The 18,246-nt window shown below is 34.7% G+C and overlaps 2 protein-coding genes across 2 annotated transcripts; one reads left to right on the top strand and one right to left on the bottom strand.

The window, feature by feature from the left end:
• Nucleotides 1-4,435: 4,435 nt before the first annotated feature.
• On the top strand, nucleotides 4,436-11,546 carry ODAM (odontogenic, ameloblast associated). The gene is made up of 10 exons (XM_032863759.1): nucleotides 4,436-4,492; nucleotides 4,579-4,620; nucleotides 5,417-5,464; nucleotides 6,014-6,247; nucleotides 6,907-6,954; nucleotides 8,931-9,035; nucleotides 9,815-9,862; nucleotides 10,650-10,721; nucleotides 11,150-11,311; nucleotides 11,517-11,546. Exons 1-10 carry the CDS (start codon nucleotides 4,442-4,444, stop codon nucleotides 11,544-11,546), a joined length of 840 nt encoding a protein of 279 aa, XP_032719650.1. The 5' UTR covers nucleotides 4,436-4,441.
• Nucleotides 11,547-16,420: 4,874 nt separating this feature from the next.
• On the bottom strand, nucleotides 16,421-16,889 carry LOC116871126 (40S ribosomal protein S15a-like). Its single transcript, XM_032863632.1, has one exon. It carries the CDS (start codon nucleotides 16,862-16,864, stop codon nucleotides 16,511-16,513), a length of 354 nt encoding a protein of 117 aa, XP_032719523.1. The 5' UTR covers nucleotides 16,865-16,889; the 3' UTR covers nucleotides 16,421-16,510.
• Nucleotides 16,890-18,246: the final 1,357 nt, after the last annotated feature.

Here is an 18,246-nt window from a genome sequence, read left to right as displayed (position 1 = left end):
TATATATATATATATATAAAATATATTATATAATAATATAATAATTACTCCTGGAAATTTTACTTTATTTTTTAAAGATGTATTTATTTATTTATTTATTTATTTATTTATTTATTTATTTGAGAGAGAGAGCATGGGCACATGAGCAGGAGGAGTAGAGGGAGAGGAGAACTTCAAGCCAGTTCCAGGCTGAGCACAGAGCCCAATGTGGGGCTCTGTTTCACAACCCTGAGATCATGATCTGAGCTGAAACCAAGAGTCAGAAGCTTAATGGACTGAGCCACACAGGTGCCCCCTGGAAATTATACTTTCTGGTCATAATTCACATTTCACACCATAATTTCATGGTGTGAAATATAATGAAGTTAGTCTCATATAATCAAGCCCAAGCCATTAAGCTAGAGTGGATTGTCATAGTGGAGAGGTGGTGATTAATATCCAATAATGCACATTATTAAACAGAAGGGGCCATTTTAGTAAAGTCTCATAGAGATTAAAAATAAGCACTGTATGTAATAGAAAAGATATGATTGACAGCTTGCTTATCTTCCATATTTATGGCACAATTTAATAATGAAATAATTGTTAGAGTCACCTATTGCCTTGATTGAACTGAGATTCATTATTCAACTCTGGCAGTATATGAAAATACTCACTTTTATCACTTATTATTTTTTTCTGTTAATTATCTTTGGAATCGTGATATGTCTCTCTTCTCTCTGGTTAGGCAGCTTGGTGATTTGGAAAGACTACTTAATTAATAATCAAAAGAACTAAATCCTAGCCAGAATTCTGGTACTTTATTGACAGTGGGGGAAAAAAATAGCAATTTCCATGAAGCAGAATCATATCTGTTTTATTAATACTAAGTTCTCAAAACCCAGTAAGGACATGGATAAAGAAGTTATACAATAAGTATTTTTTTTAAAGATTTTTTTTAAAGATTTTATTTATTTAGTTGACACACAAAGAGAGATCACAAGTAGGCAGAGAGGGAGGCAGAGAGAGGGGAAGCAGGCTCCCTGCTGAGCAGAGAGCCCGACATGGGGCTGGATCCCAGGACCCTGAGATCATGACCTGAGCCAAAGGCAGAGGCTTAACCCATTGAGCCACCCAGGTGCCCCACAAGAAGTATTTCTTATACGAATGAAAGAAGTTGCTGAACCTTCTGTACCTCAGCTTTCTCACTGAAACATGGCAATGATATAAGTATACTACCTACTTTACATGTCATTAGAAGTTCCTGGAAAATTATAACTCATACGTAAGAAAATTGTTTTTATTCTAAGCAGTGCTAAAATTCAAACTCTATTCTCTTAGAAGAATTGATCTACTTCACAATGGCTCTCTGTAAGCTTCTTAACTGATTTTTCAGATTAGTTGAAGAGGAAAAAAGCAGAGATAACATTTTGAAAGGACTAATATAGAAGCCATTGTTATTTGTGCTTCATCATCTGTCTTACTGGAACAGAGCAAAGTTAAGGATAATTTTTAATGGTACATAACCCAACAATCATATGTACTTGGCACAGATGTGTGTTTTCGTACTTTTATTTGAATAGATATCTGGTGTTCTGGTAATCGAACTAAAACAAAGTAATGAAGTCACAGTCACAACATCTGGTTCAGGATTTCCTTATTGTAAGGTTCATCAATTTAATGTCCCTGCACCTTAATCCATACAGACTGACATTGCTCTGGATGTGTATTGCCTTTTTCTCCTCTGAATAAAGAAACTATTTATTTCACAAAAGTCAATGGAGTACTTACTGGGTGAATGACAGTGAACACAATATAAGTTAAGTCAACACAGCAGAATGGGAGAAAGAGACACAGACAAGATCCACACTAAGAGGTGGTAAGAATTAAATGAGAGCTCCTTGCTACTTCCCCTCCTTCCCAGAGGTAACTTTGCTGCCAATGACATAGGGAGCTATCAGGTAGGAAAGCAGTGCCTGTTCTTTTCCATTTCAATATGGGGCATAACTGGAGAGTTTTGACTGCTTTTCTTGAGAATACTCAAGTAATGGATAATAAAAACAAAAAGAAAACAAAAAAGAAATCTCCTTCCAACTACCTTCAGATCTGAGGAATGTAGCTAAGTGAAACTACTCATCATCAAGATAATTTTTACATTGACTATATTTTGGCTCTATAGTACAGATCCTAACTTCAGTGTTTGGTCCTGATAATTTTCTGGGTCGGTAGTGGAATTAGCTGCCTAAGACCCCACACAATGCAACAGAAAATCTCCAAGACTGAGACCTTAATGGTGTATTAAATTTAATTTGACATGCAGAAGAGACCAACGTCATTAACTGGAAATACATACCATCAGGCAATTTAGAGCTGGCTATCTAGTTCATCCACCCAACCAATTTACCAGATATTCCAAGTAACAGTTGGTCACATTAACTACCAGGTTTAGTTAAATCTGCATCAACATTTGAGGCAGTCTAACTATTTGGCTAATTTAAAAAGAAACTTTCAGAAATCTTGGGAAGGTTCCTTTCTAACAGATACAAAATCCTAGTGGTACTAGGATTTAGTAAGGAAAGGCATCTTGTCATCTTTACTATATCTTTCCCTCCTGGCTTTTTGTTGTTGTTATATAACAAAAGGTATATTCATTTTAATATTAATGAGCCATGCAAGTTTAAGAAGTGTCTCATCCTACTAGGAAAGATGTATTCACTGAAAGGCAGTAATTTGTTTTCCTGCATGATAGCTACCACTAGTTGTTCAAGATGAAATTAGGCAAAGAACTCTTCCAATGGAAATCAACTTATCATACCTTATGGCACGACTGTGATCGTGGACTATCTACTAGAATGAGGTCAATACTAACAGCGAAGAAAAACAAGACAAATGCAAAACACACTACAAAGAAAATTTAAGTAACAACAAGGTACAAATCATAACAGTATATATTTTGAATGCTAAAATCATATTTAGCAAAAGAGACTTTAAAACACAAAACATTCACCACTCTTTTTTTAAAATGTAGGCCATCATGCTTCATACTTATTAAATTAGTTTTCCAAGCAACATGATCATATGGGGACACAGATGTCACAGATACATAGAAATTTAGCAATTTGTTTTAGGATTTCATTCCACAGGTAGATAGAGATACACTGATATTTTCAAGGTTGAATTTAAATGAAAGTAGTTCATATTTACTCAGTCCAACACTGATGAACCAAAGAATCTTAACTGCCCAGACTAGATTTTGAATTTTTATCTTTTAGACCTATGTCTTACAGCTAATAATTCTGTATTTTACTCTTGAAATAAAAAATAATCACCCATTAATCTTTGAACAAAGGCTTAAATGTTACTCTACTACTGTATTCATATAGAGGATGATAAAAGGAGCAGAATAAAATTATTCTAGAAGATTTCATCATAACTAAAGCAGAAGCCAGGCATGATCACTAAAAGTGTGGGAATCCCTATACCACCTAGATGATTAGGAAAGGGGTTATTAGCTAAGCCATCGTCTGAAACCCACTGAGTCACTGGTCCCTTTGAAAAATGATTGGTCATTCTTTTCTAAAGATGGGTTTTTAAATTTAAGAGAAGCTTCAAGCAGCTGAGCTGAAAGATAAAAAGAACAGAGATCTTGCATGGGTTTAGATTTCTCTTCTTAGGCAAAGGATTGAGGTAAGATATCAAAATCTTTGCTTTCATAATTTTAAGAACCCAAATCAGTCAACTCAGAAGGATAAACTATCAGGGTCCCCCTCAATGCTTACATAGATCAGTAATTTGAACTAGACAAGGAGTTTTTACACCTGGAGAACAAGAGATAATATGCTTCCATAGGTTGCATTATAAATTCATATTACAGTTTAAATATTTTATATTACAGATTTTATAATCGTTTTCCTTAAATTAGAGAAATATTGACTCAGTTGCTCAGTTTTAATGTATTTCATGTTATTAATCTTTTAAAAAGACTTGTATCTGTTATGGACTATTGTCAGATCTTTATTATAGTATTTTTATTACTATGTTAAATAGACATTAAAACTGCTTTCACAATAAAGACCTAGTTCACTGACCCCCGTCGTGGACCTTCCATGATCAGAAGGACCCATTTCCTGATGTACAGACCAGTGCAAGCAATGAGGCCATCTTGTTCATTAACTCATTCAGCTACATCCCATGCCACCAAAGGAATCATTTGATCAAGCTAAAAGGACAAGCAAACAATTCTGTTTTTTTTAAACAACTGCTCTGAGAAAAAGAATAGGTTCTGTTATATTTATAAAGCTACCTTTTTTATTTTAAATCCTAACATAAAAGTAAATACTACAGAACTCACCCAACTACACTTCTGATCAAACAATATCACCACTTATTGTTATGATTTTTACATGGAGTGTCCATTTAAAGCTCAATTTCACAATTTATTTTCTAGATATTTCATCTGAAAATGAAAACCATAATTCTTCTTGGGCTGCTGGGAGCCACAATGTCAGCCCCAGTAAGTGATTTCACGGTACATCTAAAATCATTGTGTGAAACCTGTAACAAATCCTTCTTTGACCATCTCTGTTTTTCATTTTTTAGCTTATCCCACAGCACCTGATGTCTGCAAGCAACAGCAATGAGGTTAGTTTAAATACTTATAAGCAGCTCTCCATTTTGTTTTCATTTTTGTTTTTTAAGGAAACTCAGTGGAGAAGAGATTAAAACCTTCGTTCTTCAGCTTGCTCTTTCTCAAATAGACAAATCTTTAAAAAGGAGGGGAGAGGCAGGCACCTGGGTGGCACAGTCAGTAAAGCCTCCTACTCTTGATTTTGGCTCAGGTCATAATTTCAGGGTCTTGAGATTCTCTCCCCAGGCTCAGCACTCAGCAGGGAGGCTGCCTGGGATTCTCTCTCTCCCTCTCCCTATCCCCCTACTATGCTCTCTCTCTCTCTCTCTTTCTCTAAAATAAATAAATAAGTATTTTTAAAGCCTTAATTAATTTCTCCTAATTCCTATCCACTAGCTCTTATATCGAATGCATTTCCAACGTTCATGTTTATTTGGTATACCAGTTTTTTCTACAATATTATTTGCTCCCCATCTGAGTATAAAATCTTTAAAGGCAGAGACAGAATCTCATATATCTTTTTATTCTAATAGCGCCCAATATGGGTGTATATAGGTGTTTAAGAGTGTAAAAATGACTGACTAAACCACAGGAATGGGCTAAAGTTGTGCAATCTCAGACCCAGTGGAGGAGAGGTCGTTAAATCCCAATCTCTAATCACTGTAATTTAGTACAAGCTTAGTGAGAAAACACCCCTAGCAGGAAACTGATCAGTCAGCCCTGGCTTGTTCTATGTTTGTAGTAAACCTTGTTCTCAATAGTTTCATCATGTGTAATCATCTTGTTTTCATATTATCTTTCCTTTTCTAGTTACTTCTGAGTCTTAATAATGCTCAACTTCAACCACTACAGCTTCAGGTACCTTGATAATTATTTTAAGAATGCTTTTCGACTGTTTATTTCTTACAGTACTTTGTAGAGAACAAAATGTTCACTGATTTCATTTCCGAAGTCTCAATTTTTAAGATTATGAATTTGTCCCACATATTCTAATGACCATGTGTTTGAAGACAAAAGTAAAAGCTGTAATCTGACTAACATTTATTGAAAACTTGGTAAGTGCCAGGCACAAATTCTCACAACTGTGAGATAGTTAAATGGACTATTTACACACAGTCATACTCAACTATGAAAAAAAAAAAAAAAAAGACTTAAAACCAGTCTGGCAACTGTAGAAACCAGACTCTATCCCTGTCTGCCCCAAATTTTTTTATGAGCACTGGGAAGTTGGCATTGTTCATGCTACTTGCACAGCTCATAATGTGCTAAGATTCTGTCCTTTTTTATAATGCAGCAATGGAATAATAGAAATTGTCTACATTTTCCCTTTTTCTTGCTCAGGAATGATTTATATTCTTTGCAAAATGGAAGAGAAATGCTTCCTTTCTTTCTTTTGTATCCTTCCAGGGCCCATTTAATTCGTGGATCCCTCCTTTCTCTGGGATTCTGCAACAGCAGCAGCAAGCTCAAATTCCAGGGCTCTCTCAATTCTCCTTATCAGCTCTTAACCGGTTTGCTGGACGGTTCCCAAATCAAATGCCTTTCCCAGGATGGGTCAATTTTGCCCAAGGAACCCAGGTGGGACAGCTGGACCCCTCACAGCCTCAAACAGCACCGCAGAGCCATCAGGGCCCTAATCACGTAAGTCAGGCCTCTCCCATCCTGTTCTGAGGAGATAGAACACACGTTGAATGTGAAAATGAGTAGGAATCATCTTTAAAATAAGACAGGAGTTACTGAGAAAGACATTTTTCTCATTATTTGCTCTACCATCACTGGAAGTACTTCCTTTTCTGATTTCTAACATGAAAAAATACCATTTAAATCAACTGTTCTATCACAGCCACAAATCAAGAGTGTTAAAAACACATCTGAGAAGAGATAATTAGGGAAATTTCCTCTTTAAAGAAGAAACAGTTTGCATTAAGGATATCCATATAACATGACCTTTTGTTGTCACAGAAGTCTTTAATACAAATTGTAAATGTATATGACTAGATCTAAGAAAAACAGCTCTGGAATTTTACATTAAGAAGTCAAGTATAACTGAGGTGTCTGGGTGGTTCAGCTGATTAAGCATCCAATTCTTGATTTCAGCTCAGGTCATGATCTCAGAGTCGTGAGATTGAGCCCCATGTGGAGCTCCGTGCTGGGCGTGGAGCCAACTTAAGATTCTCTCTCCCCCTCTTTCTCTGCCCCTCCCTGCTATGTGCACTAGCTCTCTCTCCCTCTTAAAAAAAAAAAAAAAAAAAAAAAAAAAAAAACAGTCAAGTATAACTTTTTTATACCTCTTTTGGCAGGTTATGCCCTATGTGCTCTCCTTCAAAATGCCTCAAGAGCAAGCTCAGGTAAATGAGTAGAATACCACCACTCCTACAGACAGATGGCTAACTGTACTCTCTATCTAATGCTTTCTTTTGCATTTGTAGCTCTGACTCCTAGAGCAGGGCTATGAAAACTAATATAATTATCACTTTTTAGTACCACTATTGCTAGGCTGGCATCAGTTTGATAATGTTAGGCTCACTTAATAATGCTAAGGAGAGTCCCCAGAACCCCTGAGTTTCCGGGGCATTACTCTATTGGGAATAAAGGAGCTCAATAAACCATAAGTCCTGGTCCCTCTGCATGGTGTTTGTAGTGGTATTTGGAAACTCAAGAGAAATACCATGGACTGACTTTGCTCAACCCTAAATTTTGTTTCAGAGGGAGATGCATTAAAATGATAAAATATGATATGATGTAGAGATAAGAAACACTTGCCACATTATTTGGCACTCGGAGCATTCTGTTCAAAATATTACCAGGTTCTTGTATATTTTCAATTATTTCTATATTACAACCAAATGGGGGGATTTCCATTAAATAAGAAACCTTAAAAGATGAATGCCAATTAGTATACTCATTAGAGTAATATGGAAAACTCTCTCCAGATTAGTTTCACCTAATTAACTTTACAATAGACTAGGTTCAAAGAAATATGGACATGGATAAATTATTCACCAGCAGAGTACTGACTAGTTCATAAAATGTTACACCACTTGACTCTCCTGTAATCATAATTATGTAATTTTTGTCCCACACTCATTATAAAATAAAAGTTACTTCTAGACATTACCTCATTCTATGCCAGAGCATTTAGAGACTTAGATACATGGTAAGTGGGATTACTTCATTTTAAGGATCAGGGAACTAAGTCTTAATGAGATTGAATCCCCAACCCTAATCAAAGTAAGTAGCTGAGTTGGAATATAATTCTTCATCCTTCCTCAACCACTAAACCAGTGGTTCTCCACCCTAGCTTTGCATCAGAAGCTCTGCTGGTAATTTTGAAAATTACAAATGCCTAGACCCTACCCACACCTAATGAATCAAAACATGATGAGTAGATCCCAAATACGATTATCTACTAAAATGCTCAAGAGGTGATTTTAATTCTTAGCCAGAAATAAGAACCACTGCATAAAATGTACTTCTCAAACTATAGTTGTTGTTGTTTTTTTTAACTCTTGTGTTTAATACAGTCTCTTACTTAATTAGGCAGGGACACAAACATACTAATCTCTATATATGTACTAAGATCCCCATTTTCTATAAACACATATGCATGTATAGACACACACAGGCATAAATGGAAGCCAGTACATGATAATGTGGATGGTAACGTTGCAGGTGATTTATTTCTTCCTTGTCTATTTCTGGATATTCCAAATATTCTAAAAAGTCTTATGGATTATCTTAATAAAATGGCATTTATTAAAGGCAACACATTCTTGAGAATTCATTCATTATCATAGCACCTCTAACATTCTTGTAGAATAATGATTCTCAAAATATATAGGGAAAATGTGCAGCAAGTCAGCCATGACTTCTTAGATATTCACAAAGTAAACTGTACATTAAGTTTGTATATAAAGTATATATATATAACAGCTTATATATATATATATATATATATATATACAGCTTATATATATATATACACACATACACACAGAGTTTGTATACAAAGTCCATGGTGCCCTTTCTTAAAATTTAAGCCTATTATTTTGCTACTTCTTTCATGCATTTGGCCAAGCAACCTTGAAACAAAGTCCAACGTCATATACAATATGAGTTATTTCTAAAGTCTGAGAAGGGCTGTTTCATGCATTATTTTGATCATAAAATTATTAGATATATAAAATTGTTAGATATAAATATATAATAATATAAAATTATTAGATATATAAAAATTATTAGATATAAAATTATTAGATATAAACTTTTAAAAGGCCTCTGCTGATGTCAAGGAAGCTCTTACATACCTTTCTTTTACAAGTAGATGCTGCAGTACTATCCAGTCTACATGCTCCTACCCTGGGAACAATCTCAACAAAGAGCCACACAGTCACCTCCACAAACGGGACAGCAGCAATTTGAGGAGCAGGTACTGCTGTTTGATTTTAGTCTGACTAGTTCCATCTGAGACTAGAGAGACAATAAATTTTCAAAGGAGAGACTATTTGAGTGTATTTACTGCAAAAGCTCAACAGCCTGAACTGGTAGTCACAAAAAGATACAGTGTGTTATCCTAACATATCACTAACTTTGAAATGTTCAAAGGCTGGATTTTAAAAGAACGAAGTCGGTGAGTGGACTTCAAGAAAATCGGAGGCCAAAAGATGAATCATCTTGGCAAAATTTTTTTCTAACTTTCAAAAAGCTACCAGGATCCTTCTTGTCATGTTTACATGTGGTTATTGTAAGAAAAAAAAAATAGCTTCCATGATGGAAGGCACTTATGATCACTAGATACAATTAGATAACATTACTATGAGTTTTATGGACCTACAGCACATTTTTAGAATTCTAATGTAATTTCAAGTGGCCCATACATAACTAGATTTCTTTTAGGTATAATGGGGGGGGAATTAACAGTTTATCACCACTCTAAAGCCAAATTAGAGAAAACTGAAAATTGTGCTTTAAGTGACTGGTAGTAGTAATTCTAATTAAGTTGTGTTAGAAATTTAACCTCAAAGTCGTATGGTATTAAAAGGATGCTTGGTAAATTAACAATAATTTTTACCACCTAGAATATATGAACTTTCAAAAAAGCATTTAATGTAATATAAATATATATATAAAATTTTAAATAATCATTTATTATAAAATTATGACAAAATCATCACAGCAAATTTAACACATTTTCCAAAAATCTGACAGATGCCATTCTATACTCAATTTGGATATATTCCAGTACAAGCAGAACCTGTAAGTAATGCATACTTTTCATTTAAAAAAAAAAACACTAACTTTTGAAATGATTCGCTTCATAGCATATTAAATCTATGAGCACCCTTCAGCCAAAAATCCATTAAGAACAAACGCATAGTTGAACAAAATTGGATTTACCTACTCGTTTCAACGAGGGAAGACCCATATGGGGACCTGTGGGTGTCTTAATAGGAAGGTGACTGATTGTTCAAAGGGTCTGGGCTTCTGTCAGGCGATTTTGCAGAGAATTCAAGGAGTAATGGTTCACTCTGAATCGGGTGTTCTCAAGAAGTGATGGGCAAGTCTGTGATTAGTAATTAGACAGTTCCTTACTAGATGATAAAAGCAAAGAAGAGCAAGGCAAAGGCCTTGATTGTTAAAGAAGGAAGAGTTACTCAAATTATCCAGGATATGAGGATGTCTGGTATTATTGTGGCTTGCGTGGCAACCTTGCTTTAGACAAGATTACACAGCCGTCTTGTTTTTGTTGCATTTCATCGTGTTCAGACATGAACTTGCTTGATGCAGGTGTTCTGTAGGATTGTTCATGTCCAACAGAACACCAGGGCCTAGCAGAGAATATCCAGTAAGCTCCTGACAACACAAGCAGAGTTGTGTGTCCTGTGTCAGAGGCCACTTTTCTCTTTCTCAAATCTAAATGATTATTTTTGTTTTTAAGTAACTAAAATTGAAGAAGTTGGGAAGGGTGTAACTGCCTTGCATGCAAAACTACATATTTTAAAGAGGAAAAATTTAGACTTTTTTCAACTTTCCAATGTTCCAGGTTATGCCAGGAGGACAGCAGCAACTAGCCTTAGACCCCCTCCTAGGCACAGCTCCTGACACTGCCGTGATGGTAAGATCCTCTTACCACCCTGTGCTAGCTACCAGAAGTCAGCAACTGTCAGCCCACAGGTTCCTGCACTATTGTTCATTTTAATGGACTTCACTGTTATTTTTTCATCAAAAATTATTCTTCCTTCCACCTGTAATCTTTTACCAGTCAAGGTCCAATTTACTCAGTCCATCATATATTTACTACTCTATATCAGATACACTCCTAGGGACACTCATTTAAAATCAAATATTAAGAAACATCCAAATTTGCCAGTATATATTTATAATAATTCTATGATAGATTATAATCTAAAAAACTAATAAAGTCATTTCCTTCCTAAATAAATTCTTTGCCTTACATCTCAATCCTGTGGCTTTATATTCTTTCCAATTTTGATCTTGTATTTGAATCTGTAACCACTTTGTGTTCTTTCTAATTCTATATAGCCAGCAGAAGGAGTGATACCATATTTACAAAAAGAAGGGATAAACTTTAAACATGCCAGCGGAGGAATTTTCATTCCTTCAACTTCACAAAAACCCAGTACTACAAATTCTTTTGCTCCTGCCATCGACCCAACTATTACCCCAGAGCTGATGGAAAAGAAGGTAGAGAATAAAAGATTTATTTTATGTAAAAAATGGTTACCTAATGGAAAATATAAAGTTAATGTTTAATTTATAAGATTAAGTCATAGAAATGATGTGAGAGTTAATGATATAGTAAAACACATTGTCTTTACCTTAAATAGGGAGGCCAATAATTTAATTTTGATTTAATAAGCACTTCTTATGAATATCCTTTTCTCGCTAGGCCAAGACTGATTCCTTAAAGGAACCGTAAGATGTTTTCCTAACCATTCAGAGTTTTTGGTAGGTATTTGCCAAAAGGCATGCATTAAGTACCATGACACATCCTAAACTAAAAGAGGGGAAAAAAAAAAACATCAGGGGAACTAATGAATAGGTCTTACCAAAATCAAACAAACAAAAAGTGCTTATATAGTTCTGTAAAGCTAATAATAATTGTGGGACTTTAGCCACTTTTTTAAAAATAAAAACAAACGTTTGAGAATCATGTCTGCCTATACCATAAATTTGGTATAGACTCTGAAAACACGAGTAGTAAATATATTAGGTCCATATAAAAGACATTCTACAAACACAATACAGAGTTAGTTCTTCTAAATCATCACCGCACTTTGCAAGCCAGAAGTTGTAACAATGTCAATACATCTGTATTAGACTGGAATGAAATAAACTCTCAAAGTGATTTTTAAAAATTGCAAAATCATATGGAAATTTAAAATGCCATGACGTTCATATCAAACATAATTAATTAATCAATTTACTGTCCTATTGGGCTTGGTTGGCTATGAGGCTTGTGGTGATTGACAGATGGGCAGGCTGGGACAGCACAAGAAGTAAAAACTACACACTAAAAAGCAAACAATTTGGCCTGAGGGAAAAGTAAAAGGCAAGGTTTTGTTTGTTTTTTTTTTTAACTCTCCTTCCTGCTGCCTATGGTCTTTTCTGATTTCTCCTCTTGTGAAAATGAATCCTCAGCACTCTTCAGCTAAGAAACAAAACAACAACAACAAAAACTCTATAAAATACAACCAGAGTGAATAGTTTAGCCTATATTTCTTTAGAAAAGTCTCTTTAATAATGTGACATTTTGTACAATGCAAGTCAACTCAAGTTACTTAATCAGAAATACTAAGGGATTTCGGTATAGCATGACCTTCCTTTTATGTGACACAGTGCCAGAAGTAAAGTTTCCTAGTTTCTGTTAAGTACTTTAGAAAATATCTCAGAAATGTTCCACAAAACAGTCTAATGGTATTAAAATGCACTCTTATCTTATTTTTCAGAGAAAAAGCTATGGCGGTGCCCCGGATATCATTTTAGGCTATCTGCTTCCTCAGTGCCGATAGCAGTTCTTTGAAATATACAAAATACTCTTCTCTTGAATTTCTTTTTTCTTATCAATAATATTACACTTTTTAAATAAGTCATAGAAAATAATATAATCATGTAAGTCCTGCCTTTACAAAATTGTTTCTTTTCAAATATCCTATCATTATATAATCTAGAAAGTAACAACAAGAATAAAGCTAATGTCACTGGATCAACTAATCATTGCATTTATTATTTATTAAGGGTAGCTTTGGAAAATGAGAATAAGGGTACACTGTCATTGAATTTATGAGTGTGGTGATTGTGATTAATGAACTAAAGTATGTACCTTTAACATATCATCTCATTATTACCCCCAGGCTCATTTAGCTAGACTCCTTCTGATGCAGTTCCTTTCAGAGTCAAAACATTTGGTGGCAGAGATCATGAAGTGCATGCTCCCAGTAAGACACAGCTCCGCAGAGAGATGGCTGTCCTCACCAAAAAGATTAGATCCCTATGAACATGTGGGCTGGTTTGAGGAGGCAGCATTCTGTTGAGAATAGGGCACAGATTTCAGATTTCATCATATCTGGCTTTCAATGGGTTTTGAGCCTTCAGCAAGTCACTTACCCTGAGTCTCGGATGTAAAACAGACATAACAATACCTTTTAGAACTTTTGAAAGGACTACGTGAAATAACACATATAAGATACCTGGCCATACAAAGTACTCAGAAAATGTTAATTTCCCCCCTTCCACCTGTGACTATGGAAACTTCTTATTTATTGTCTCAGCTTTAGAGCTAAAGCTAAAATTCTGAGAAAACTGACATGTAATATGCTTTATATAACTGTATGTGAGTGTATGTTGATGTGTGGGAGTGCATGTACACAGAAAGAAAATTGAATGTATAAATGAGGGAATACATGAATGTGTAAAGAGGTTTCAAACATATTTGGTTAGTATTGTAGGCTTTAAAGTTGATCAAAATTCCTGGAATCCTACGTTTTCATAATTTAGTAATATTATTCTGAAAACTGCTACTTACCCTGTGGAAGAGCAACCCAATAATCCCATATTCTATTTTCATCTTATATGTTTCTCCTTTCCCCGTAAATTGGTGAGTTAAATGAGTGTAATTCTGGGTAACTGAATGACCTCTTAATATCGGACATGACATAGAGATTTGTACATCAAGATGTCTGATGAAAGCAAGTATTCAACACTTAGGAACATTGTGTCCCCAAATTCCAAGAGTTCACAAGGTCACTGAAAAAAATTACATGAGATATCTCATGCCGAGTGTTTAGAAAACATTCTGAAACACAGCACACACTTAACTTCTCTTCAAAGAGGAGGAGAAAGGGGATGGTCAGAGACTGAAGAGGAGACATGAGCATGACAGTGAACAGAAGCAGAAGTCAGGGAAAACTGCAAAACTCTTAAGCATCAAACTAAAATCCAATCAAGAGTTTGGCAATATCAGGGGTTACAATAATAAATACTGTGAAAAATATGAGGATTACATAAATACAACAGTAATAGGTAAAAGCATAAAATGAAGAAACAGCACGTAAAAATAATGCAATGTTAAGCGTTATTACTCTGAGAACAAATATTTTGACAAAAACATCCATATTAAGCTAAGTATGTTGACATTATTTCTTTATTCTAGACAATATTAACAGGACCTTATTACTCTGGATAGCTTTAACAGATCCAATTTAGTGTCTTAACTTAAAAAATAAATTCCCTAATCTCGGACTGTTCGGGATCCAACCTGTTTCAGGAAGATGTTAAGTCATGTTAAGGTATTTGTAAGCAACAACTATGCTTGAAAACCTGAGTACTACAATTGCTATCAATGTAATATTCTACATTTTCAAAGTACTTTATAAAAGAACTTTAAATCTACCATTTTGGTTAGCAAAATTAGAAAGACAAGGAGGTACACTAAATGGAAATATCACCAGAATATGAGCAAAAAACTATGTTTTGTTTGTTTTAACCCTAACATTCCAATCTCTTCATCCCAGGCCAGTGGGGGAAAAAAAAGTGAAGGAGAAAAAGAAGCTTAACCAATGCACTTTGTACTGATTTGAACAGAATAAATCTACATAGAATAATTTCTTTAAAATCAGTCCTATGTAGATTTTATAATCCATAAAGCTTTGTTTTGCTTTAAATATTTCTTTGGGGGAAGAAACATCACACATCTTTTTAATTAAGGGAAATATTTTTACAGTCTTGAGGTCTTTTATATTTTTTACACTTATCATGCCACAAATTCATGCAGAATGAGTTGCAATGCTCCTCAAAACTTTCCCTACAGACTTTCTCCACTGGTTGCTTCCTATGTAAATTTTATTAGAACAGCATTAGTTCAAGACTAAAATATAGAATCCATGCATGACTTCATCTTCATTATATCCATATCCAATCTATCATCATAATCTGGCATCCCTATAATACACAGATTTTCAAAGTATGTGGTTTGATGAGTTTTATTCACACACACACACATACACACATAAATATGTATACCTTGTAGCCACCATCCCATCAAGGACAGAACATTTCGATCATCCCTAGAAAGTCCTTGCTGTTTTCCAGTCAGTCTCATCTCCTGTTGTCATGCCAGGCTACTACTTTAAAAAAAATTTTTTCTGCCAATAATACATGAATTTCGCCTGTTCTGGAACTTTATATAAATTAAATCATACACTATATATTCTTTTGTATCTGGCACCTTTTATTCAATATAATGCTTTTGTGATTCATCCATTTACTATTTCAGTTGGATGTCACATTGCACGGAAGTACCTGTTTCTTTATTCATTCTCCTATAAAAGAACATTTGGGTTTTTCCTAATTACTGAACATTACAAATAAAGCTCCTGTGACTGTTCTTATACAATTCCTTTCGTGAACGTGTATTTTCATTTCTCTTGAATGAATACCAAGAAGGAGAGGAAAAGCATAGAGTAAGTGTATGTTATAAATAACTGGTAAGCATTTTCCAATATGGGTGTACCATTTTATACTCTGATTAGCAATATGTCATAATTCCAGTTTCTCCACCTTCTGGCCAACGCTTACAATCATCTTTTTTTAAAAAAATCATCTTCAGGGCCGCCTGGGTGGCTCAGTGGGTTAAGCCTCTGCCTTCAGCTCAGGTCCTGATCTCAGGGTCCTGGGGTCAAGCCCCGCATTGGGCTCTCTGCTTGGTGGGGAGCCTGCTTCCTCCTCTCTCTCTGCCTGCCTCTCTGCCTACTGGTGATCTCTGTCTGTCAAGTAAATAAGTAAAATCTTAAAAAAAGAAAATCATCTTCATGAATTGCTCTTTGGTCCCACATCTTTTCAGAGGTTAATCTTCATGCAGTATGACTTCCATCCCTTCTTCTCAAAAGTTGCTGAATGAACATTGTCATGAATATTATTTTGACTTTAAAAACTATTTGTAAAAGTCCACTGACTCCTACATCTATATCTGTCTAATCTATTAAATAGCAAAGTTTACAGCTAATCTAAAATTGTAAATAGTTCAAAATTGTCTGTCTTTTTAACGTTAGCTATTTTAACAAGTATGAAGAAGCATCTCATGGTTTTAACTTGCATTTGCCTGACGACCAATATAGTGTTTCTACATTTGCAGACCATTTGTGTATCTTCATTTCCAAAAATTATATTCTTTTGTTGACTTTTTATGATTGAATTTTAAGAATTTTTTAATATATTATGGATGAACATATTTTGACAAATAAATGTATTTTGAATACTTCCCATTGTGTAGCTTGTCTTTTCATTTCTTTTTTCTTTTTTTTTTTTTCCATTGAGGCATTTTATTTGCACGTATGTATTACATCCCTAGAAAAAGAATCCCAGGATTTTCCCTCCTGTGTGTTTTCATCTTGCTTCTTCATGGTCCATGATGCCAGCTGAAGTTGTCAGTACAATGAAACCAAACTGGCGGAATGGGAGCAGGTTATTCTGCCATTTTTCTAAATCTTTCAGTTGTACATCAAATCTGGGGCTGATCACTCCACACTTGTTCAACCTTCCTGTGAGGTTCACAACAATCTTCCCCGCTCTGTGATCATCAATGATTTCAAATTCGCCAATATAACCGTGCTTCATCATCACAGTGAGAAACCGGACGATGACTTTGGAGCACGGCCTAATAAGAACCTGGCGTTTGCCTCTCTTTTCAGCATTGTTGATGCTCTTGAGAGCATCTGCCAGGACATTCATGCGCACCATTATGGCGGCAAAGAAAAATGGCGGAAAGAGCTTGTTTTTTCATTTCTTAATGGGGTTTTTAAAAAACACATTTTTTTAATTTGATGCAGTTCAGTTTGTCAAGTTTTCAAAGATTAGAGTCTCTTATGTCCTATTAAGGAAATCTTTACCTACTCCAAAGTAATGAATATATGTTCCTATGTTCTCTTACAAAATTTTAAATGCTATAGTTTTTATATTATTTAGGTCTGTAAGCTATCATTTTTTGTGTAGAGTATGAATATTGGGTCAAGAATTTTTTTTTTTTTTTCCCACACAGAGACCTAGCTGATGTTATACAGAATCATTTTAAAAGACTACAATTTTCGGGGCACCTGCGTGGCTCAGGGGGTTGAGCCTCTGCCTTCGGCCCCAGTCATGATCTCAGAGCCCTGGGATCGAGCCCGACAGCAGGCTCTCTGCTCAACAGGGAGCCTGCTTCCCGCTCTCTCGCTGCCTGCTGCTCTACTTGTGATGTCGCTCTCTGTATCAAATAAATAAATAAATAAATCGTAAAAAAAAAAAAAAAAAAAAAAAAGACTACCATTTTCTAATTGAGTTGCCTTGGAATCTTTACTGAAATCAATTGACTTTATCTGTATCTGTTTTGGACTCTATTACATTTAATGCTTTTTCTGTTTTTGCATCAATACTACATGGTATTGATTACTATAACTTTACACCTTTTGCATTTCCATGTGAATTTTAGAATGATTTTACCAATGTCTACCATGCTAGAGTTTTAGTGAGATTGTGCTGTATTTCCAAATCAATTAGTACAGACTTGATATCTTGACAATATTGAGTGTTTCAATTCATGAACATGGTATATATTTATTTATTTAGGTCTTTTTAAGTGTATCTCTGAAGTGTATTGTGTCTCTCAATGTGGAGTCTTTGTAATATTTGTTAAATTTGTTTCTGAATATTCTATGTTCCTAAATTTCATTTTCTATTTTCAGTATGTAGAAAGGCAGTTGATTTTTATACATTTCATTTGTATGATATGATTGTACTAAATACATTTATTAGTTTCTGTAAGTACATTGTGAGTTCCATATCCTTTTCTACCTAAAAAAAATATATTTTTCTGGAAATAAAAGTAATTTTACTTGTGTCTATTTAATTTATATGTTTGCAATTATTCTTCCTACCTTGTTACACTGACTAGGGTATCCACTGTAGTGATCAGCAGAGAAATAAAAGTGGACATGTTTCCACTGTCCCTTACATCAGGGAGAAAGCAATTATTATTTCACAATTAAGTCTGTTGTGCATTTCCCATAAATTACCTTTATCAGATTGTAGAAATCCTTTTATTTCTCGATTGGTGAGAATTTTTATTATGTTTAGCTGAAACTTTT

The sequence above is a fragment of the Lontra canadensis genome, unplaced genomic scaffold, assembly GCF_010015895.1.
Source record: "Lontra canadensis isolate GAN:19392208 unplaced genomic scaffold, GSC_riverotter_1.0 scaffold1, whole genome shotgun sequence".
NCBI lineage: Eukaryota > Metazoa > Chordata > Mammalia > Carnivora > Mustelidae > Lontra > Lontra canadensis.
Note: the sequence above shows the minus strand (reverse complement) of the source record. Positions and strands in the feature narration are given on the sequence as shown.

What these genes read in the sequence shown, in the direction of transcription:
- LOC116871126 (XM_032863632.1), bottom strand. Translation starts at nt 16,864, where the DNA reads ATGGTGCGCATGAATGTCCTGGCAGATGCTCTCAAGAGCATCAACAAT.
- ODAM (XM_032863759.1), top strand. Translation starts at nt 4,442, where the DNA reads ATGAAAACCATAATTCTTCTTGGGCTGCTGGGAGCCACAATGTCAGCC. An exon ending in CTGCAAGCAACAGCAATGAG is followed by an intron (nt 4,621 to 5,416) that starts GTTAGTTTAAAT and finishes TTCCTTTTCTAG; the next exon opens with TTACTTCTGAGTCTTAATAA. An exon ending in CTCCTGACACTGCCGTGATG is followed by an intron (nt 10,722 to 11,149) that starts GTAAGATCCTCT and finishes AATTCTATATAG; the next exon opens with CCAGCAGAAGGAGTGATACC.